The 24936-nt window shown below is 36.9% G+C and overlaps 1 protein-coding gene across 6 annotated transcripts in view; it reads right to left on the bottom strand.

The window, feature by feature from the left end:
- AGTPBP1 (ATP/GTP binding carboxypeptidase 1) overlaps positions 1-24936 on the bottom strand; it is a 205940-nt gene that overhangs the window by 161169 nt on the left and 19835 nt on the right. For 5 of the 6 annotated variants that reach the window (XM_070459534.1, XM_070459537.1, XM_070459538.1 and 2 more), the window contains exons 2-3: positions 12140-12204; positions 2348-2472 (exon numbers count right to left, since the gene is read on the bottom strand). In XM_070459534.1, the coding sequence (XP_070315635.1) occupies positions 2348-2472; positions 12140-12171 (157 nt within the window). In that variant the 5' untranslated portion in view covers positions 12172-12204. Of the gene's footprint in view, positions 1-2347; positions 2473-12139; positions 12205-24936 lie in introns of those variants that run through there. The other variant, XM_020882187.2, reaches the window with a different exon arrangement.

The raw sequence follows: 24936 nt of genomic DNA, 5'->3' as shown, positions 1-24936 counted from the left end.
TTTACATACAGACTGAAACATCTCCAAATAGTCCTTTTATGATTTTTATTTCACTCAGGTTTCTGAGAGTGAAGTGTTAAATAAAACAGCAGGTGCACTTTAAATCTTAATAACATTGCCAGATTCTTTTCTCCAAAGTTTGTAATAATTATTACACCACCTACAGTGTATGAGAATACCCTATTTTCCATGCCTTCAACAGTACTGGATATTGTCATTCTCTAATTTCTGCCAAGGTAACTAATGAGAAATAATTTCATTGTTTTTATTAGTAATTCTTGCCTTTTAATATATGTTTATTGGCTATTTGTATTTCTTCTTCTTTGAGCCATAAATTCCTAATCATTCTCTCTAAAATGGATAGATAACAGGACAATCTTTCACTACTAATTTATACTGTGTCAACTATAAATAGAGTCATTGGATTACATAATCTCAGGGGACAGTACCCAAGGGCTGGCTCCCCCATTGGTGGGTGGAGGGTGAGGAAAAGGACAATGTGTGGTAGTCATATGGCTAGGTGAATTTTTAGTGATGGTGTTGGAGTAGGGGCTTCTAGAATGTGATGGGAAGAATCTACAGTCATGAAAGCAGTCAAACACAAGTAGTATCTATAGGTTTAAAAAATTTGTCTTCTCTTGGTTTTTGCTGAGGTGCTTTGTTTTAAGGAGTTATTTCATATGAGAAGACAGTGAATATACTGGGTATATCTATATTTGCACTAATACAGTGACTATCTTTACACATTTACCTTAGTTGATAAGCACAATATTTACAAAGGCTAGAATCCAGTATAGCAACTTTCTGAATTAAAAGATTTTGCTAGAAACAAATGCAAAGATCTCTCCTAGGTTTGGGGACGCTGTCAAATATTCCTTAAATGGGCTACATAGGAATAAGCTATCAAAATAAAATAAGGACCTATGACTACGAAGATAGGTTAATAAATACCAGCTTCCTAAACACAGTAAATGTTTTGCTGAACATCTTACTTCAATGACCTATACCTCTAGAATAACGAAATAATAAAAAACCAATAAACTAATTGTGAATTGTTTGGATCTTAATTTTAATAGAATGCCTTCAATGTGTCACTGTCAAATATTAAGGCAGCAATTGACTTACCCTTATTTAGAAAAAGAAAAATCAAGGTGTTTTTTTCCTTTTTAAATCAAGCACAGATTTTGGAATCCTAAATTTCTTAAATTTAAAAAAATTTAAGAAAATCTTAAAAAATCTTAAGTTTTTTAGCTCCTATTGAGATAATTACATGGGTTTTATTGGACCTGTCCAAATAATGTTATACTGATACATTTACTTATAATTAGACTTAATTTACTAATGTTTTATTTGGGATTTTTCAAATTAATGTTCCTTAGTGCAAAGTTAATACTTTTCTTCCCTTTTATTCTGTCAAGGTTTGACACCCTATGGCTCAGTGGTGAAAAATCCACCTGCCAAGCAGGAGATGTAAGTTCAATCCCTGGAGAAGGAAATAGCAATCCACTCCAATATTCTTGCCTGGGAAATCCCATGGACAGAGGAGCCTGGCGGACTACAGTCCCTGGGGTTGCAAAGAGTCAGACACGACTTAACAACAACAACAGTAGTACTAGCTTTATACATTGGATTAATTATGCTTAATTAGAGATATCATTTATTGAACACTTTTAACATCATTTTTACACACTTCTCATATAAATTTCATGCTAATTACATGATACTTCTTTTTTTATTTTTTTTTAGTTTTTTCCATTTATTTTTTAGTTGGAGGCTAATTACCATACAATATTGTAGTGGTTTTTGCCATACATTGACATGAATCAGCCATGGATTTACATGTGTTCCCCATCCCGATCCCCGCTCCCGCCTCCCTCTCCATCCCATCCCTCTGGGTCTTCCCAGTGCACCAGCCCTGAGCACTTGTCTCATGCATCCAACATGATATTTCTTATCTCTATTTCAGAGTCAGTGCAACTAAGTCCCACAGGTTCAAAACTTCCCTAAGGTCACCCAATCACCCAATGACAGTGCCTGCATTTCAAAGCAGGTACAATACTAATAACTGATATAATACCTGATATCTCTGTCAACATTCTACAAGTACTACTGGAATTAGGAGCTGCCTGAAAAATGGGGGGAGGAGGGCAATCATATATAAGTGAAATCATAATGATTTTTAGAAACAACGCTGTGAATAACAATTTCTTCCATAGTTATTCAGTTTTAGATTTCTTGAATCTGTATAGGAAGTTCGAATTTTACATAAAATCATATATTTCTCATTTTTGGCACCTACTTCTAAGCAACTAAGAAAGCATTTCAGAAACAAGAGATGGAAGCTCACCTTGACTCTGAGCCAGATGAAGGATTTTCGATGTGACATGTCTGGCGGTATCTGACTCTGCAGATTCAGCACTGAGCTTTTCCAGCTGAGCCAGGAGTCCCACAACCCTAGAGCTGTTAGCAAGGCTAAAAAGAGCGTTACTTTAAGTTAGGGCACATTCTACACCAACTGTAAGTTCAATACTATGAAGATCAGCTGTTAAATCAAAATACTACCCTTATAAAAACATTAAGCATTTACACATGTCACATATCCTCACTCTGTTTTAGAGCTTAATATTGCAAACATTCAGTTGATATAAGAGAGAAACATTCTATTTCAAAAAACCATGAAGGTGCATTCAACCCTGCCAAGCAGTCTTCCATCACATCCTGAAAGTTTACCTTTCCAGTCCCCCCACAAGCAGACTTTTTACACATTCTGTGCTCTCCTCAGACTCTAACCATCCCTTCTACCCGACTCCACTTTTCAGTTAGCACCCTGCTTCACAACTATTATAAAGTCAAAGAAGAAAATACTTATCTTCACACAGCCAGCACCTTAAACCTCTCTGATTCTCTTCCCACATTCTTTCTTCCTTATTCTCATTCATTATACATTTGTACCATTTGTACGGTTTGACAGTACCATTCTAGATATTGTCAACAGTAAATAAAACAAACAAAAATTACTGCCCCTCAGAATGAACATTATGAGACAAAGTAAATATCTAAATAACTATATAAATAGTATTAAGGTGGTGGGAAGCACTATGGAGAAAAGCAGATTGTGGGGATAAAAGGGGCAAGGAGGTAGATGGCTGCAATTTTGGACCGCGTAGTCAGGAAAAACCTTGAGAGGGCACCGTTTAGGGAAAGGCCTGAAAGGAGTAAGATAATGAACGGTGCAGATACCCACAGGAAGAGGAGTCACATCATCAAATCACCAGGGCAGGACCAGGCCTGCTGTGTTCAATTAAGAACAGCAGCAGACTTAAGAGTTGGGGGTGACGTAGAAGACAGCACCGTCATTCAGAGCCTGGTGGGCCACTGTAATGATGCTGATTTCTTTCAACTAAATGAGACGGGAAGTTTTTGAGAAGAGTGATGTGATCTGACTTGCTTTTAAAAGGCTTTCTTTAGCTGGTATGTTGAGACTCAAAGAACAATTCCTCCGCTTGCATGCCTAACCCCGGCCCTTCTTGCATTTCTAGCGTATCTGCTCCTCTTCTCTTCACTCTCCCTACTCTACTGCCCCAAGCAACCTCATGCAACCCCACAGCTGCAAAATCAATACGCTGCCCAGCTCCTACATTTAACTCCAGCCTCAACCTACTCCTCTTAGATGGTAACTTTCCCAAACTCACATAAATCATCAGTTGCTCAAGACAAAAGTCCAGATTCCCACACTCAACTCACTATCAGTTCCATCTCTGAACACCTCAAACCCATCCACTTCTCTCCATATATTATCATTATTACTACCCAAGTCCAAGCAATCATTTCTCACTCAGCAATTACAGCATCCTAAATAATCTGCTTTCATTCTTGCTGCCCTCATACACTGGGATCCAGATGCACTGGCCTTCTGTTAGTTCCTTGAACATAACAAGTTACTTCCCAATCTCAAAGTCTTTATATTTGCTGTCCTCTCAACCTAGACGATAATTTCTTCCATTTCTTCATATGGCTGGCTCATTCTCATTTCAGGTTACAACAGAAAGATGTCCCCACTTCTCCACCAGCCCCTCAAGCTTCCAATATTAAAATGTGCCCAGTGATGTAAGCTTCACAAAGGTAAAGATTTTGCATGTCTTTGTTTATATGCCCAGCATTTCAAATAGTAGCTAACACAGAATAGGTAATAACCAGCTATATTCAGAATGAATAAAAAATGTAGAAGCACATGGGGAAAAAAAGTATACTTATATATTTTTTAGATTAACAACTAGACTCAATGCTTTAAATTTGGAGGTACTTCACCTGAGAAGATATCTAGAGGCTGAAAAAAAAAATAATTGAGCCTATTTCAGAATGCAACTAATATACCATTTAAAGTAAAATAATACAATATTTCCAAATTCTGCAAATAGCCAGCATAGTATGGAAATGAAAATCATTATGTATAAATCTCTACATGAAAAAGCTCAAAATATGTACAGTATGATATTAACATGAATTTTTAAAATATATGAATTCAATGCAATATATTCTTTATAGTGTGTGTGCATATAAATATACTTTTCCCTACTCAATGATGGGATTATCAATATGCATGTCTATCTTTATTTTCTGTAAACTGGCAGTTGAATTTAAAAGCCTAATCTGATCAAGGCCTAATTTGGTGTCATGAATTCTTTATAAGGGGTACTACAATCTTCCATAAGGAGGCAAATAGGGTCTACTTATCGTAGTTTTGTACGATAAGCAGTCACTGGTTACCACTACCTAGATCCATTACTTTATTAGGGGTTGAAAAACAGTGATATATCATTCTTTCTACTTCTTAACAAGGACAACTCCATAAAAAGAAAAATCCATTATTTAATCATCCAGAGGTATAATTCATCAAATAAAAGCAAAATAAATGCTAGATTTTATCTATATTTACCAGTTTTCAGAAGAATGTTTCAAAAAATCCTCCCAATCAATGAAGTATTTTGATTTCATGTATCAATATTACTCATAGATTAAGACATATATGACACATTTTATCCATTATAGCTATTAATGCTCAAATTGCCCCATCTTTGATCAGTGGGAGACTCCTCATGTGGACTCCCCAGGCCCTCCTGTATGATCCCAGTCTTTGATAGCTTCCTGGCTTTCTGATAAGACAAGACCCTTACTGGCCAGCAGTTCTCATTGTGCGCCACAAAGCTCTGAGTACTTGAGATTCTCAGAAAATCTGCAGGGTCAAAAACTATTTTCATAAAAATACTAAGACACTATTCACCTTTGACATAGTGTTGACATTTGCATTGTTAGTCTGAAGGCAAAGGTGGATAAAGGATTGGCACATAATACAATCAAGACAGTGACACCAAATTATAGTCACTGTGTAATCACTAGAAGTCACTGCTCTTCACCAATATACATTCACAGTTAAAAGCAAAAATCCTAGTTTCACCTATGAGTACACATCTTTTTAACATTCTGTGTGCACTTTAAGACATTTCAGCTACACAGTGAAATATGTTGGGGGAAAACACTTGTGTAATTATTTAAATTGCAAGCTGAACAAGTTACTTTTTTCACAGAACATCATTTTTACTTTAAAAAAAAACTGACAATGATTATTCAGGCTGGGGTGTTTTGGCATACATTTTCTTGGAAATAAACAAAATGAGTATCATTTCAAGGAAACAGTTGATAAATTTGTTACCAATGATTAAATCTGAACATTCAAGAAAAAAGTAGAATTTTGGAAAACAAAGATCTACTATCATGACATCGACAGCTTCCCCTACTTAAAAAATTTCATGATACAATCAATGGTGATATTAATAAATATAATTTTTAGAAACTGTGTAATAAAGTGTGTCAATATTCAGATATCTGCATAATTTATATGCAGAGCACATCATGCAAAACACCAGGCTAGATGAATCACAAGTTTGAATGAAGACTACTGGGAGAAATATCAACAACCTCAGATATGCAGATGATACCATTCTAATGGAAGAAAGTGAAGAGGAACTGAAGAGTATCCTGATGAGAGTGAAAGAGGAGAGTGAAAAAGCTGTCTTGAAACTCAACATTCAAAAAACTAAGATCATGGCATCCAGTTCCATTACTTCATGGCAAATAGAAGGGGAAAAAATAGAAGTGGCAACAGATTTTATTGGGTTCCAAACTCACTGCAGATGGTGACTGCAGCCATGAAATTAAAAGATGCTTGCTCCATGGAAGGAAAGCTATGACAAAACTAGATAGTGTACTAAATAGCAAAGACATCACTTTGCCAACAAAGGTCCATATAGTCAAAGCTTCTCATGTACTAACATGAAAGTTGGATCATAAACAAGGCTGCGCACTAAAGAATTGATGCCTTCAAATTATGGTGCTGGAGAAGGCTCTTGAGAGTCCCTTGGACTGCAAGGAGATCAAATCAATTAATCCTAAAAGAAATCAACCCTTAATAGTCACTGGAAAGACTGATGCTGAAGCTGAAGCTCCAACACTCTGGCCACCTGATATGAAGAACCAACTCACTGGAAAAGACCCTGATGCTAGGAAAGACAAAGCAAAAGGAGAGGAGGGCGGCAGACGATGTCCACTGACCGCTGACTCAATGTACATGAGTGTGAGCAAACTCCGGAAGACAGTGAAGGACAGGGAAGCCTGGCACGCTGCAGTCCGTGGGGTCACAGAGTCGGACGTGACTGAGCACAACAACATATATAATGTGTATGCTGATATATATGATACACTGAACTCAGAAGCAGACAAGAGAATCCAGCTGTCTTCTGTTAAGCCAGACATTAAAGAAATGTGCAAAAATTTAACAAAACATTTCACTTTCTGTAGTTAAAAGACACCAGGATTCCAAACTGGGGACATAAATTCAATTCCTGGTAGGGAAACTGAGATCCCACATGCTGTGTAGCATGACCAAAAAATTAAAATAGAAAAAATTGAAAAAAAAAAAGTATTTTAAATGCCACCTTCTAACGATTTTGACAACTTACTCTAGTAAAAACTATTATCACATACAATAATAATAATGTTATAATGTAATGGGTTTTTTTAATGAAATAATATCTCAATTTTAATTTATAATATGGTAGTATTACTATATTACATATAATTATATTGATATAATACAAATGGCAACATTGATATTATATATACAATATGGTAAATATCAATAGATTAAATAGCCTACATCAACAAAAGCTTTTTGGAGTCTCCATCAATTTAAGAACACAAGGGGGTTCTTAGCCAAAGTTTGAGAACTCTTGTTCCAAGCTTTTCTTGTACATTTCGTGCTCTGATCTAGAATCAACCCTTTCTCCAAAAAGCCCTGGGTTTTTTTTTTGGTAAGAAATGGTATTAAGACACCAGAGTCTGAACACTAGAGAGCAAATACATCTTTAAAAACAATTCTATATCTTAGATGTAAGGGAAATTTGCATTATGGAAAGCAGAATTCTGAAATTTAATAATTAGGGGGCTCTTTGTTTGTTTTCTCCAATAATATTTCTCTTTAAGGTCATCTGTTAGCATTTTTCAGTAGATAATAAAACATCTACTATTAAAAATATCCAAACACATACAAAATACACTGATCATAACACATCTTCTGTTCCATTCCAAAGTGAGAGGTTTTTTTGGTCAGTAACTCTTAAATTTTTAAATTACACCGCTACCAAAATAAAACAGCTTGCAATTAAGTGATTCTAAGAATCATGCTCTTACAAATTACAGATGTATGCATGAATTTTTTGAAGGAAGGCAAACAAATGGAAATTAAGAACATAAGCAAACTGATTCCCCTATTTTTTACTTTTCTCACTGACAGAATAAAAACTGAACAAAATATTCCAAGCCATCTGGAACTCAACTCTAAAAATGTGAGGCTGTTGACACTAATGTTGAGAGAACTGTAGGGTGAACACAGAGGGCAGTTCTACCTATTGAATGATTTTTTGTTTTGGTTTAATGTTTGTTTGGGGTCTTTGTGACCCCACGGACTATAGCCCACCAGGCTCTTCTGTCCACAGAATTCCCAGGCAAGAATACTGGATTGAGATGCCATTTCCTTCTCTGGGGATCTTCGTGACCCAGGGATTGAATCTGTGTCTCCTTCTTGGTAAGCAGATTCTTTACCACTGAGTCAATGATTTTTAGACTTTGGCAAATCCAAGCATAAAGGAGAAAAAACAAACAAGAAAGCTATACAGCTATTCAATGAACAATTTGAGCTACACAGCAAAGCAGAAAACTCTTAAATAAAAAGACTCAGATAAGAATTTATCTTCCCTCCCGTGCCCTATTTTTATGTGAATCAAAATGAGACCAAAGCCAACCTCGGGAGGTTACATTTATAACTGATAACGTTAATTACTTGATAGTTAGAATATTATGGAATTGAAAATATGACTGATGTGGAGTATATCAAATCAAGTTAACTTTCCAATGTATATTTTAAAGATAATATCACAAATATTTGTTTCACTGTAGTGGTCTCCGACTCCTTTTGATTCTTTGAGTTTACATACAGTCTTACAGCTATTTTCCTAAAAAAATAAATTTTTTATATGTTACAAAAATCTCAATGGTATATACATATTGTCCTGCAACAAATAATTCCCCAAGCAAGTGCAAGGGCTAAAGAAACTATCTTCACATTGCAAATAAATTTTATTACCTTCTCATAATAAAATGTAAATTGCATACAGGTAACAAACATGTCTTCATAAATAAGCTATAAACATCTGACAGCAAGAAATTCATTAAAATATACCAGAAGTTTTAAACTTATCAGTACTCTTAGTAAATAAGATTTAATTTCAAACAATATGGTGTTATTTCCAAAACATACACATTATCTTTCAGAAATGGTTGTTCCTCATTTCTAACTCTTTAATTTATTTTTACTACTTTTGCTTTAATCACATTTTTATGGTTTCTAAATACTGAACACAAAACTTTTTTGTTGAGCACAGGACAATGAAAAATGGAAATTTCACTATCATTCCTTTGTAGAAATAGTTATGTATGTAAGTTTAGAAAACGATATTCTTCTAACTGGAAGAGAACAATAACTATTTCTCTAACTACTTCTTATAAAATAATTAAATGCAGTAAGGCACAGGTACTAAGCTAGACATCCTGATCAACAGAACAAAACTGAGTATAACAGATCTACACTTACACAAATAACTGACTTTTGATACAGGTACAAAAGAAACTCAGTGGAGAAAGGATAGTCTTTCTAAAAATGGTGCTGAATAATCAGATATACATACGCCAAAAAAAATGTTCTATCCACACCTCACACCATATAAAAATTAACCCATCTAGGAGCATAGACCTAAATGTAAAATCTGAAACAATAAAAAACTGGAAGAAACATAAGAAAAAATATTGATAATATGGGTTATGCAAATATTTCTTAGATACAACTCTAAAAGCATAATCCATAAAAGAACAAATAAACAAATGAAAATCACCTAAATTTAAAACTTCTCATCTTAGAAGATACTATGTAAGAACTACCCTGGTGGTCCAGCAGTTAACAATCCACCTTGCAATGCAGGAGACTCAGGATTGAACCCTGGGCCAGGAACTAAGAACCCACAGGCCTCGGAGCAACTGAGGCCCACGTTACAGCTAGAGAGTCAGTCATGTGACACAAGGAAAGATCCTGCATGATGCAACTAAGATCTGACGTAGCCAAGCAAATAAATAAATACTAAAGAGAGAGAGAGAAGTGACAACCCACAGAAAGGGAGAAAATATGACGGAAAAAAAGTGCAACTGAAAGAAAATGCTTGAAATTCAAGTATCTGATAAACAACTTGAATCCATACAATCAAAAAAAAAAAAAAAAACTAAAATTCAATTATTAAAACACTAACATTTCAAAAATTGGAAGATTTGGAAAGAGACATCACCAAAAAGATATGCTAAAAGATAATGCACCAAATAACTCATGAATTGATGTTCAACATCATCAGCCATTAGGGAAATGCAAATTAAAATCACAATGAGATATCAATATACCCCTACTAGAATGGCTACAATTTTAAAAGAATGATCATAAGAATTTAAAAAAGAATGACCATAACAAGTGTTGGTGAGAATACGTAAAACTTTCATACACTGTTGGAGAGACTATAACATGGTATTAATGTCTTTGTAAAACAGATCATTGTTAAGTTTCCTAAAAAGAAACACAGACCTACCACATGCTTCAACCATTCCATTCCTAGTTAATGAGCATGATAAATATGTTCATTATTTTCATTGAGATAATGATTTAACCATTATACATAAGCCAAACTTATCAAACTATGTTTAGCTTGTTATAAGATGATTATATCTCAATAAAGCTGTTTAAAAATTCATAGGTGACCTTAACACATACTGTTGTTGTAGTGGATAAGGCAGGAACTAAACAAGAGTGATTGGAGAGTGTGAAATGAGATGTAGATTGCATTTATAGGCTATTTAAAATGTTTTGGCTCTTGAGGAAATCAGATAAATTGAGTAGTAACAGAACTGTACTGTACTGTGCTTCAGCTACCAGGGAAGCCCAGAAACAGAACAGCACAATCTAAATATGGGAAAGCCCAGATTGGTTTAAATGATATGCAATGGAGGAATTAAAGATTCAACAGAGAAAAATACTAATGATTAAAAGACCAAAAAAAGAGAGACATCCTTTGTAGCAGAAAGTAACAGGAGGGTAAGCAAAGGATAGAATCAAATAAAGGGGAGCAAGCAAATTTTGTGCAAGAAATATGAGGACAATAAATTGTATTATCTCTAAGATATCATAAGATTAGGTCAACTGATGAGAATATATATATATACACATCTGACAATTTCAAAGGTTTGAAAAGTATAAAACAATCATTCCAAAAATTGAGAAAATGAGCTTTATAGAGAACCAGAGTAGTTAAGATTGCTGGGCTCAGTTCAGGCTGATTATCAATCATCATTTTAGCAGTATCTTCTAAGTTAGTTCATACTCAGTAAAGGTCTATCCAGGAAAAAGACTGTCAGTTATGTGTGATGAAAAAATAAAAAGTGAGGAAAAAACATTTCAGAGTATTTGCAAGACTGGAATGATGAACAATGGATCCTACACTGGGTAAGAGAGGGGCTTCCCTGATAGCTCAGTTGGCAAAGAATCCAGCTGCAATGCAGGAGATTCTGGTTCGATTCCTGGGTTGGGAAGATCCCCTGGAGAAGGGAACGGCTACCAACTCGAGTATTCTAGCCTGGAGAATTCCGGACAATATAGTCCATGGAGTTTCAAAGAACTGGACACGACTAAGCGACTTTCACTTCACAAGAGAGGAAGTGATGATGAGTCAATAGATCAGAGCTCTGGATGAGGCAGAACTCTTGCAGTACAGACACTTGAACAAGAAATCTAGAAAGATAAAACTCTACATATCTCAAAATTTAACACTTCACTATATACTGGTTAAACCACCATACTGCATTTGTTCAGGTGTTCTCATCAGGTTACAAGCTTCATGTAGAAAGAGAATAGGGCTCATTTTACTTCTTTAGAACGTGCTCAACACTCATTTTCTGCAAAGCACTGCATTAAGTGTTATTTTTCTTTTCTACTCTCCCAGATTCAGCACTGAGTTAGGTACATAAACGTGTTTAATAGGTACTTCACAGTTGAGAAAAAAAATCTAAAGGGGGCAAAAAATAAACTAAAAAGAGCATCCATAGAAGCCTTTAAAGACAGAAAATATATAATACATTTTCTATGGAAATTGACATGCTTTGATCAAGTCTTATGTAAGGAAAAAAATTCAGCAGCCATACAATATACAAAATGTTATGTTCCAGTAAAATTCTATTTATGTACATATTTTTATTCCCAACCATTTAGAAATGTAAAAACCACTCAGGCCACACAAAAACAAACTGTAGGTCAGATTCAGCCCATGTGTCAAGTTTGCTAACTCCTGATTTGAATGAAAAGTTAAACAGTAACAAACAACAAAATAACATAAGATGCTGCATTTAAACAAATACATTTTAAAGTAAAAAGTTTCATACAATCACTTCACGTATTATGTCTATAATTTATACATACCGGTATTTAAAATTACAATACCTTTTCTCTGGTATCACTTTTAACTTGCTCATCTTGAATTACTTCATTTCACCATTGCAGATAATCTAAAAAAGAAAAAAATAATGATATTAAACACACAATTCTGTTTTCTATGTATTAGATGCCATAAAAGTCATACAACTGATAGTTTTTATTATGGGCAACACAAGATAAGACTGGAAACCCCAGGACAATGTTTGAGTTTCACGTGCTTCTGGCATGTCACTTCAAAGTGCAAAGTGTGCCTATTAAATCACTTAAAATCAATCAGTAAAAGGTCATCAAAATTCCAAGTGCTACAAAAGTGTAAAAACATAATTTATACTATAGAGCCAAGATTTCTTTTGAGACAATTCAAATTATCCTTCCTGTTCTAATACTCCACCTTAAAATATTCAAACCAATCCTATGATTAGTGTATTGTCCACCATTTACACAGCAGTCAAATACTGGTAAATATGTATGAACATTTCTGTATGAAAACATTTTAATTAACAACAAATCATTTAGACAGAGCAAAATCTTCTCAAAAATCTCTCATCTCAATATATTTATGCATATTTTCCTTCAACCAACAGAGGTTTCATCTTTGGAATGTACATATTATATATTTTAAAACCTTACATCTTTTTTAATATAAGGGATCTAAAATACGAGTCGGTTACACAGATGTTGCAAGGCTAGCAAGCCTAGGGAGGCTCAAGATAAACAGCTGCAGAAGCAGTTACCACCCTGGGCTAGGAGGGCAAGAGGGAAAAGAAATTTAAAAGAAAAGAGATTTAAAACCCTAACTCTCTATTCACAATTTTTATAATTTTTCAGATTTATTTTACAACTATTCACCCAAAAAAAAACCCCGGATATCTTTTAATTTCACATATCGATGCTTATTATTGTGCATATCGATGCACAATTTTGTGGCATTTTTAAACAAGAAGTTTAAAAACTACTGCCAATTCAACAAGTTACATCCTTATGCAATGTTTAATAATGCTATATTTAAAGGAAAACAAACATGCCTCCCAAAAAAAGGGACTTCAAATTGTTTAATATAATAGATTTAGAAGATATAGATATTCTGGGTGTTGTACTACAGTAACAAAGAACTTCTCATTTAACTAAATAAACATGACCTTTTTCTTTTTTAAACTCAATTGTAATAAAGGAAACATATTTAGGATGATCTACAAAAATTACAAAAAAAAATATTTAGGATTATCTACAAAAATTACAATTAAAAATTGCTGTTTTTAAAGTAGATAAGAAATTTTTAAATGCTAACTACTCTTTCTTTTAACTGACTTTTTTAATGCCCACAAAGTCAAAGTAACTTTTTCTGATTTCCAAATTAATTAAGAATCATTATACATCGAAAGGTGGGGGGATCTTACATGTTTTCAAAAGCATCATTGCTGCCATAAACAGAATTAAGCTATCTGGTTAAGTACTATGATTTTCTCTAAAACTACATTAACAGCAAGCCCATCTCACAAGGTGAAGGGCCTCGTCTCGCCTGTCTGGGACGCCCAGCGGAAAGGGACCAGTGATGCTGACACAGGCGAGCATACTGAAGCAGGACGAGGCTCTCACAGGGCTCCGGACACCAGCCATCACCTCCAGATCTGCTCAGAGGGCTGCTTGAGAGACAGACAGTTAAAGAGGTTGCAGAATCTAGGTCAAACTATACGTCTAAGCTTACTGAGAGAATATTCGGTTGCTGGCACTGGATGGGTTCCCCCAAGGACACGGAAGGATGTTGCTTGGGGATTAAACTATGTTTACCGATCCTCTGAATTCTGATGCTCCCCTGAATATTGAAGCTGCAGAACAAAACATCATCTGTGGGACAAGGAGGTCTTGGGTAATAACGTCAAAGTCTACATGAAGAATTATGACAGATGACAGCAGGAGAAAGCTGCAGGCCCACAGACTGTCTTGTAAGTTTGTCTCCAACTTAAGTCAAAGGGAAACCCTCCTCCCTAGTCCTCAAGCTTCCTCTTTGTCCCTCTGGGTCATCCAAGTCCTGTGACCACGTTAGCCTGAGGAAGAACCTCTTTACAGCTGCTCATCATAGATGGAGCGTTCTACATATATACAGTAAAACAAACAACCAAACAAAAGTGTCTGAAGTTCTAAACAGTTGCCTCCTTAACCTTAACATATTTCCTTTTCTGAAACTGTACTAAATACACTGCTGCTGAGAGTCCTGAGAAGTTGTGATGAACTCAGATTTGAGGCTAGAGCTTGCTTCTCACTTATCCCAAATGAAATCAGTTCCCTGTACAAATGACACTAATGGCATACTTAGCACAGCTCATAGATGGCGATAAGAAATTCATTACAAATTGTGGTCGGATGTAAATTCCCAGCCCTTTCCTAGATGTCCTGAAGCTTCTGAGAACGCACAGTCATTCACTGTAAATCTCTAATAAAAGGGCATTTTACTTAATGTAAGTATATCTGGAACAGATTTGTAATTTGTACATTTAATGCTTCAATCATTTGTTTCTATTCTCAGTTAGTTTGTATTTTCCTTGTACAGGGCCAACAGAAGGATGTTAAGTCAAGCAACTATTGAAGAAAAAAACAAAAAGAAATATGAAAGAAGTGGGAAAAGTGCATTTCAGTAAGCAAATACATCCTTTACAGCTATTTTTTCCTGCTGGATCCTGAGGCCAGAGTGCTTCGGAGAAAAGGAGAAGCCTTCTTTTTGCTGGGAAAGTTTGTGTTCATTACAGTATGGTGTAATAGAAAGAGCAGGAACCTAGAAGCAGAAATGCTGCATCTCATGAAGTCTGTGGCTTTGCCAACCAAGAATGACAAAGCAAGACGCTGAGACCTTATGCAAGAGAGGCCGTAAAGTCCAAGATCAAGGTGCCGGCGTTATGGTGTCTGGTGAGAACTGGGTATGTGGTTCATAGACCTCCGTCTTCTCACTGTACTGTGGCATGGGGGAAGGGCCAGGGGAGATCTCTTGGGTGTCTCTTCCTCCATGGGAAGATGGGGGATCCCGTGTTCCCTCTCAGTTTCTCCCAATGGTTACATGACATTTCATGCTAACTCTAGCATAGCATCAAAGCCAGGAATCTGCATTCATACAATATGCACTGGGAAGACCCAGAGGGATCGGGTGGAGAGGGAGGTGGGAGGGGGGACTGGGATGGGGAATACATGTAAATCCATGGCTAATTCATTTCAATGTATGACAAAAACTACTGTAATGATGTAAAGTAATTAACCTCCAACTAATAAAAATAAATGGAAAAAAAAAAGTGTTTCTAGTTCTATGTCATTTTATTACTTGTGTAATTTATATAAACTATCACATTTTGCTATATTTTTACAATATTAGAAAGCATGGGTTTCTGTTACTTGACTAACTTTAAAAAGATAATGAAAATCACTGTAATCTCAAAATTCATTCATTTAACATTAATGGCTACACAGCTTCAACTGTGTACGGCCATAGAAAGTACTTTCAAGGAGAGCATTTAATATAACTGATCATGCCTTCTTCTTATAAATACTTTATTATATGGCCATAGTTTGTTTTCTGCCTACTCACTGCCACTCTTTCTTAAATTTCCTTTACTAGAACGCCCCAGGGCTCAGCTCTTGGCCTTTTCAACTCCACTCTCTTCGCTGGTGATCTCGAGTCTCATGACTACTCACATCTTCACTTGGCTCTCTAATAATATCACAGACTTGACATATCCAAAACTAAACACCTGACTTTCTTTTCCCTTCACGATGTGCTCTAACCTCAGCTCTCCTCAAATGTATTTAAGAGACAATTCCCTCTCTGCAATTGCTCAGTCTAAAACCTTAGTGTCCTTGACTCCTGTTTTATACCCCACATCCAACCCCTCAGGAATTCCCGACAATTCTACTCTCAAAATATATCAGACTCCAATCCCATCTCCACATCTGTCAGTACAGCATGGTGGGCCACTGCCCCATTCAGCCCCCTTCTATCTGTGGCACCTACAGTCTATTTTCAACACAACATCCTGACTGATCCTTTTAAAAGCCTGGAGAAAAGGGGGGGGGGGGGGGAAATGCAGAAAAATCTTGTCATCACTCTGCTCAAAGTCCAGTGGGTGCTGCCCATTTAAATGACATTAGGGGCCCCAGAGGAGCGCTCCAGCCCTTCTCTCTGTAACCTGCCTACAACTCGTCTTCCTCACGCTGCTCTGGACGCACTGGCGGGGCCTCCGTGCTTTCCACGAGCACGCTGGGCTCACTCTCACCTCACTGTCTTTGCCCAAGTGATTCCTTTGCCTGAAATGTTCTGCCAGACATCCCAATGACTAACCATCTCCCAAACTTCCTTTATCAAGAATCACCTTTTCAAAAAACACAATCACCTTTTCAATAAAGCCATCCTACTTAATGCTGAAAAAGACCTGCAGACCCCAGCATACCCATCACCCTTTACCTCAATCTACTTTTCTCTTTTCCCAGAGCACTTACAGCCTTCTATGACAGGATGATTCAAAAGTAACAGAACACTTTGAAAACTGTACTCAATAACTGATTACATACATATGAACAGGTGTCAAAACAAATTCTTAAAGGACCAGTTTATTTTCATATACTTAAAATCCCCAACATATGCCCCCATGACATCACATATATCAATCCCGTAATCTAATTCATCCCAGACCCTCAACAGCTTATCACTGCTGGTGACTACAAAAGCAACCAAAATAAGTTCCTTTATTTCCTCAAGGTTTTGAGGAAAAGAGGCAGAAACCCAAGTTTCTTGATATAATCACATAAGTCATGTAGTTTAATACCTAATATCTTGGTGCAACTGTTTTTAATCACTTGTAAACTAGGCAATTTAACTATGTGTACTATTGATATTTATTATTTATTTCTCTCCACTGAACTAAAGTTCCACAAGAGCAGAAATCTTTGTTTTGCTCACTGTCTCCCAGGTACCTCGTACAGTGCCAGCACATTGCAGGTGGTAAATAAATTTCTGAATGAACAAACAAGTGCTTTAAGGACTTGTTTTGAGACAACTTTACTACACAAATGAGCAAGAAGTCTTCATTTTAAAAAACTCAGTAACATGGTGGATATGGTATAGAGGCACACAGTATATACACTAATTTCTCTCTAGCATGCCTTCCTGTACTACAGGAATGTGAAAGCTTAATAAAAAAAGAAAAAAAAAAGTGTTTCCACTGCAGTTAGGTTCCAGATGTTTTTATACCTGCCAAACTCAATTTCACTGTTTATGAAATTTGTTAGACTGAAAGTCGCACAAACGCCACCTGATCCCAAGGTGAAGGACCAACCTAGACAGGCTTTGTTCTACAGCAGTGTATACGGAGATGCCAAAGCCTTGTCCAGGGTTTCTCAAAGTGGGGTCCACAAGTTGTTGCTAGAATTCTTTGAGAGTTCAAAGTGGAACACAAGGGGTTCTTTTTCCTCCTCTTCTACTTTTCTGGGCCGAGCAGTTGCAGCTAATTAATGATTTTATTACACACCATCTGTGTGTGCTAGTACACAGAAGGACCATGTATATTTGCTTAGAGTTGGCTGTGATAACTGGAGACTGCATGGCACATGGAGAAGATAATGGGCTGATGAGTATCAGCCTCTTCCTCAAATTACCTCCCCTAAACTCCCCTTCTGCACTGCCAACTGCCTTACAGGAGCAAAGGTTCTACAACTGTAATGAAAAACTGGAGGGAAATTTTAATATTAATGAAAAAAATTGTATACCCAGATGCACCCATTCCTAACACCTTGCTATTGGGATGAACATTCCAAACTGTGAACTGAATAAATTACAAGGGACTTACATTGTGAAATGTTTGGACTTTTCATGACTTTCTCATTTAGTTCTTCAGTATGTCCTTATGCTTTACACATTAACATTTGTAATTTACAAATATGCCTGATAATCCAATGTGGCAATTTTTGAGGCTGAGGTATGAAAGGAGGGTCAGTGGACAATTCTGGTAAGATTATCAATGAAGAATTGTATTCTCCAAGTCATTTCACTAAATTAGCGTAATAAGAGACACACACAAAAAAACACACCCTTGTACTGAAAATCACTTATCAATAGATTTATACAATACAATATAGTATTCTGTTCTGTGCGTAAAACGTTTCAAGTGCAGAAATGGCTCTAGCAATATTCAAAACATACAGCTGCAAATTATAGCAATTTGACACATTAAAGGTACTAATGGGATCTCCAAACACAATAAAGCTTTGGCTTAAAAAAAGTTACATACAATGAAAAGGCTTAGGTAGCAAGTGATACAGCAGCAGAGTTTCACTGATGAGCAAAAGGAAAGTCACTCCAATTGCTGAGAACCCAGCACCTCCAGAATGTAAAGTTATGCCAAGTGAAATGCTTTATATGAGATGTAGTAAGAGAAAATTTTAAAGTTCTACAGTATAATAACAGTAAGCCAATGTATTGACATGTCATGTGATATTAAAGACCCATGTGATAAATAGAAAACAAGTTTTCCTGTCCAGATTGAATGATGAAATCAAGAAAACATTTTTTTGTGGGACTTCCCTAGTGCTCCAGTGGTTAAAACTCTTTCAACACAGGAGACACAAGTTCAATCCCTGGTCGGGGAACGAAGATCACATATGCCACGGGGCAACTAAGCCTGTGTGCTCTGGAGCCCACCTGCCACAACCAGAGAAAAGCCTGGGAGGCACCACAGACAGCCCATATGGCACAAAGACCCAACGCAGCCAAATTAACAAATAATTTTTTTTTTAATTTTGCCACAGAATGCTGCCCAAAGCCAGAAAAGGACAGGATAGCTGACGTTTTATCTTCCTGTCTAGAAACAAAAGGTCCATCTTGGAAGAACTATGTTAGCATCTGTGCTGAAAATGTTCCAATAGCTTGCTCCATGTGAGGATGAGCTACTCTTATTTAACAACCCCAGCCCCTCCAAAAAAACCTGACTTTTTAACACAGTGTTTTCTTCACAGAGAAGACTTAGTAAACCAAAAGCTCTGGGAGATGAAATGAAAACGTCCTCTTAAGATATCCAAGGGCTTGGCAGATGAAGAGTTCTCGAACGTGTGTCAGAGCTGAGTGGTGAATTGCAGGGGTACTCTCACAAACACAGTAGGCCAGATTCTTCTAAGCACTCAGAGGACGAAGAATGGCTACTGCAACTAGCCAACTTAGCAAACATTTGTTATCATACAAAACAAATCAACTACTACTTTCTGCAAGACCTGGAGAAAGCATTTTGACTTCAAGTAATAAGATCCTTGGGCTTCCCTGGGGACTCAGTCCGTAAAGAATTCACCTGCAATGCAGGAGACCTGGGTTCGGTCCCTGGGTTGTTAAGATCCCCTGAAGGAGGGTATCGCAGCCCACTCCTGTATTCTTGACTAGACAGTCTCCATGGACAGAGGAGCCTGGCAGACTACAGTCCCCGGGGTCGCACAAGGTCCACACAACTGAGCAACTACACACACAATTTGAGATTCCTGGGGAAAAACTTCACATGACAAAGGATGTCAAAAGATGCTCTTACTGCTGCTTTGGACTTGAGAGTAAAAAGGGGTATCAACAAGTTTCAAATCTTGCTGACCTAGACGAATAAAATTAGAAAGTAAAACTGAACAGTATTTTCTCTTTCTTTTCAAATAAACAGTAAGACTAAATGAGAGGCCCTTTCTCTGAATCATCTGTGCATTCTGAGAACTTGACTGAGGAGGAAGAATTTTGTGTGCTGCAGTGTGACTATAAACTCAAAATAAGACTTACCTGCTCTGTCCCTAAAAAGTGTTAAATTTCTATCAAAAAGTAGCGTCCTGCAAATCACAGAAGGGCAATGAACATTTTGCTGCTGGTTTTCAATTTCTTATGTGTATATGGAATTTTCTATTTAACAAGTATCAAGAGCAAGGAGGAAATCATCTCATGTTGGTTGAAAATGTAATGTGAATAGTTATTTCAAGTTCAACAAAAGAAAACAAAAACAAGTTTCATATGAAAGAGATAAACCACTATTTTTAGTTTTAAAAACTAGTAACTTTATTGTACAAAACTTTTTCATAAAATATCAAGTAATCAATACACACACACACACACACACACACACACACACATATATATATATATATATTTGTAACTCCTCGACCTATATTTAAACCTCATCATGCCAGTCAGGGCAAAACAAGTTTTTCAAATTTGGATATAAATTGTTAACAGGCTACATTTTTAATATTACTTTGGCTTATGGTTTTCAGCAGCTTTGCTCTTTGCACTGTCAATTTTCATGTTTTTACTGAAAACTAGTGAAAATCAATTTACACTGGTACTGGAAAAAAGACATAGAGACCAATGGAACAAAATTGAAAGTCTAGAAATAAACATACACATCTATGGCCAACTGATTATTGACAAGGGTGCCAAGTCCACTCCATGATGAAAAAAAGAAAAACAGCATTCTCTTCTATTGCTGGGACAAATGGATTTTCACAGGCAAAAGTATGAAGCGGAATTCCTACTCACACCAGAAACAAAAATGAATCAACATTCATGACAATGAATCAACAACATGAACATAAGCAGCTAAAACTCTTATAAGAAAACACAGGAGTAAATCTGTATGACACGGAATTTGGCAACAGATTCTCAGTTACAGCAACAGAAGCACAAGAAACAAAAGAAAGAGAAAGACAAATTGAACTTCAAATTCTAAAATTTCTGTGCCTTGAAGGACATTATCAAGAAAGTGAAAAGATAACATAAAGAATGGGAGAAAATATCTGCAAATTACACATCTGATAAGGGTTTAATATCCAGAATATATACAGAACACCTACAACTCAACAACAAAAAAAGTCCTCTGAGGGACTGAACTGAAAGCACCTGAATGAACATTTTCCCAAAGAAGATGTTTGCAGTTGTTGTTCAGTCACTCAGTCAAGTCCAACTCTTTGCAAACTCCTGGACTGCAGCACACCAGGCCTCCCTGTCCTTCACCATTTCCCAGAGTTTACTCAAACTCATTTCCACTGAGTAGGTGATGCCCCCCAACCATCTCATCCTCTGTCATCCCCGTCTCCTCCTGCCTTCAATCTTTCCCAGCATCAGGGTCTTTTTCAATGAGTCAGTTCTGCTCATCAGGTGGCCAAAGTATTGGGAGTTTCAGCTCCAGCATCAGTCCTTCCAATGAATATTCAGGACTAATTTCCTTTAGGATGGACTAATTTGATCTCCTTGCAGTCCAAGGGCCTCTCAAGAGTCTTCTCCAACACCACAGTTGGAAAGCATCAATTCTTCAGTACTCAGCCTTCTTTATGGTCCAACTCTCACATCCACACGTGACTCCTGGAAAAACTACAGCTTTGACTGTATGGACCTTTGTCAGCAAAGTGATGCCTCTGCTTTTTAGGTCTGTCTAAAAAGCAAACCTGTCTGTCTAGGTTTGTCATAGCTCTTCTTATAAGCTTTTTTTAATTTCACAGCTGCAGTCACCGTCTGCATTGATTGTGGAGCCCAAGAAAATAAAATCTGTCACTGCTTTTGCTTTTATTTTTTTCCCCGTCTACCTGCCATGAAGTGATAGGACCAGATGCCACGATCTCAGATTTCTGAATGCTGAATTTTAAGCCAGCTTTTTCATTTTCCTCTTTCACCTTCATCAAGAGGCTCTTTAGTTCCTCTTTGCTTTCTGCCATTAGTTATTAGGGAAATGCAAATCAAAATCACCATATTACTTCACACTAGGATGGCCATAATAAAGAAAAAACAGTAAATAAGTATTCTCAAGAATGTGGACAAGTTGAAACCCTCCTAAATCACTCATGGGAACGGAGCAACCACTAGGAAAAACACTTTGATAAAATAATTAAAAAAAAAAAAAGAGAAACACTTTGGCAGGTCCTCAAAAAGCTAAATATAGAATTATCATATGACCCAGCAATTCTACTCCTAGGTATATACCCACAAGAACTGAAACAGAGAATCAGATAATCACATATCAATGTATATGGCAGCATTGTTCACAACACCCAAAGGTAGAAACCTAAGTGTCTACCAAAAGATAAATGGACAAATAAAATATGGTATATACACACAATGGAATGGTATTTAGGCATAAAAAGGTTTAACACATGCTGCAATATGAATGAACCTCAAAAACATTATGCTAAGTGAAACAAGTCAGAAACAATATTGCATGCTTCCATTTATATAAAATATTTGTACATGCAAATTCATAGATATATAAAGTAGATTAGGTTACCAGGAGCTGGGAGCAAAAGTGATCAGAGAGTTACTGCTTAATAGTTAAGAGTGTCTGTAACAGAGTGATGACAAATTTTGGAAATAGTAGTGACTGTTGTATAATATCATGAAAGTAATTAATGCTACTGAATTTTAAGCTTAAAAATAGTTAAAATGGTAAATTTTATATTAAACCACAATATTTGACTGCATAAAAAGATTTTTTAAATGAGCCTACAGTATTTTTTATACTGCCCAAGCCTAGTTTAAAAAAATTAAATCCTATTTCAGCTAAAGCCAGCAATTTAACAGAAATTATTATCTTCACCATATGAGTTTTTAAAAATCACAGAAAGGAAATAGATTAGCTTCAGAATGGTAAGCTAAGCTTAACTACCTGTTTATTTTTCAAGTAAGATTGGTTAAAGTCTTTTTTATTTGCTTTAAATAAAGAAAAATGAAACTCTTATACAAGCCATATACCACAAGCCAGACTTGAGTAATATATTATAGAGTAAAAATGTGTGAATCTCCTAGGCCTATTTTGAATAAAGTAAAAAGAAAAAACACAGGGGGAAATTTAGAAAAAGAAAAGTCTCTTTTCCTATCTGCATTACTAATTCATGTAAGAGTTTGTATCATTTGAGGGGATGGAGATTTATACAAAAGAATAGACTAGACAGCCAATAAATAGATGCATTAAAAAGTCATTCTCTATCAAAAAAGCATTAACAATCATTCCTAGAGTACTGTATCATAAGGCCTAAAATTTGAAGGGCTGCTCTGACTGCTTTGAGCCTCACAGGACCCCAAATGCCTAAGGAAAGTTCTCCCAGTCTTGCCATAGCCAATGGGAAAGGCTCCTCACCCAGCTAGGTCCACTATCAGTATAAACCAGCTGCATGCCTCTCAGTCCTCAATCTAAAACTAGTTTCAGTTCCCTGCTAGCCCTCAGAATTATTCAAACTAATCACACCCTCCGCCAGGGGTGGAGAGGGTGGTTCACTCTACTCCCCAGTGCCATTCCCCTCGGTTGTGAGTATATATGACTACAAACCTGCTGTCCATCTCCCCTGATCAGGTAGCAGCTGTCTGGCACAGTTTAAGACAGGTGATCCCTCCTTCACCAGTGACGTGAAGGGAGGTGACGAGGAGATAGTCAATTACTGTATCTAAACTTTCTGTTTACACTAATATCACGGCTATAACCTGAGATCCGAAAATTAGTTCATGGATCCTCCAGGGTATAAAAATTGGAAAAGGCTAGTCCAGTCTCTTGTAGGCAGCACTGGTCCAGGCCAGAATAGGTCCAGTGTGGTTTTAGAGCTGGTTAAGCATTAGAAGACGATTCCTGACTACCATGGCCTCCTGACCACAACATTTTTCCAATTTTAAGACAGCAATAAAGATCTAGAGGCAATTTCACAATTAGACCAGAGGCCTCTTACTCAAAAAGACAATACTTCCCTGAGTTTCTCAGTTGTGTGCAGAACTCAGGTTTTGGAGGTTTGCTCCTTGAGTCCCTTTCTTTAAATGTCTAAACAATTCTGGAAAGCACTTAATACCTGTGCCAGTTATTGAGTTATTGCCCCTTCTCGCCAAAATCACCCTTTTCGCCTGTACTGTGAGAACAGATGAATGACTTAAAATACTAATTTCTTTGCCAGCTGGCAAGATATTAAGCTTTGTTAAGAGAGCACTGTAAAGACCCTGCAGGGGGAGAGGATTCTGTTCTGGTCCCGGCACGCCCCCTTGGCTGCAGTAGGCTTAGCTTCTCCAAGACCCACTCCGACAAGTACGGCTTCTCCAGCACCAGTCTCCTGCAGCAACTGCAGCTTCTCCAACAGGAGGTTATGCAGTTTTGCAGCAGAGTGCCTCCGACAAGTCATCTCCCCAGGAACAGCTTTCCCTGGCACCCAAGAGGGCACATGCCCAGCAAATCCTTCTAGTGCCACACCTTAGCTGCTTGAACAACATCTAGACTTCAGTGAGCCCTAGGGTTGGTAACTGCTCTTTATATCAGGGAGTCCTGTATTGTCTGTTATCTTGACTTCTTACTGGTAAATCCCTCACTGCTCCTATCCCTGTTAAACTCAATACTTTTTTAACTTTTTATTGGAATATAGTTGATTTTCAATGTTGTGTTAGTTTCCGCTGTACAAGAAAGTGAATCAGTTATACATATACCCACTCTTTTTTCAGATTCTTTTCCCATATAGGTCATTACAGAGTATCAAGTAGAGTTCTCTGTGCTATGCAGTACGTCCTTATTAGTTATCCATTTTATATATGTACATATGCACTAAGTTGCTTCAGTCATGTCCAACTCTTTGCTACCCTAACAGACAATAGCTCACCAGGCTCCTCTGTCCATGGGATGCTCCAGGCAAGAATACTGGAGTGGGTTGCCACGTCCTCCTCCAAGGGATCATCTCAACCCAGGGATCCAACCTGCATCTCTTGCATGTCCTTTATTGGCAGGTGGATTCTTTACCACTAGCATCACCTGGGAAACCCATTTTACATATAATAGTGCATGTATGTCCATCTCAAT

Source organism: Odocoileus virginianus, chromosome 31, assembly GCF_023699985.2.
Source record: "Odocoileus virginianus isolate 20LAN1187 ecotype Illinois chromosome 31, Ovbor_1.2, whole genome shotgun sequence".
Taxonomy (NCBI): domain Eukaryota; kingdom Metazoa; phylum Chordata; class Mammalia; order Artiodactyla; family Cervidae; genus Odocoileus; species Odocoileus virginianus.
This window is presented reverse-complemented; position numbering and strand designations above follow the sequence as displayed.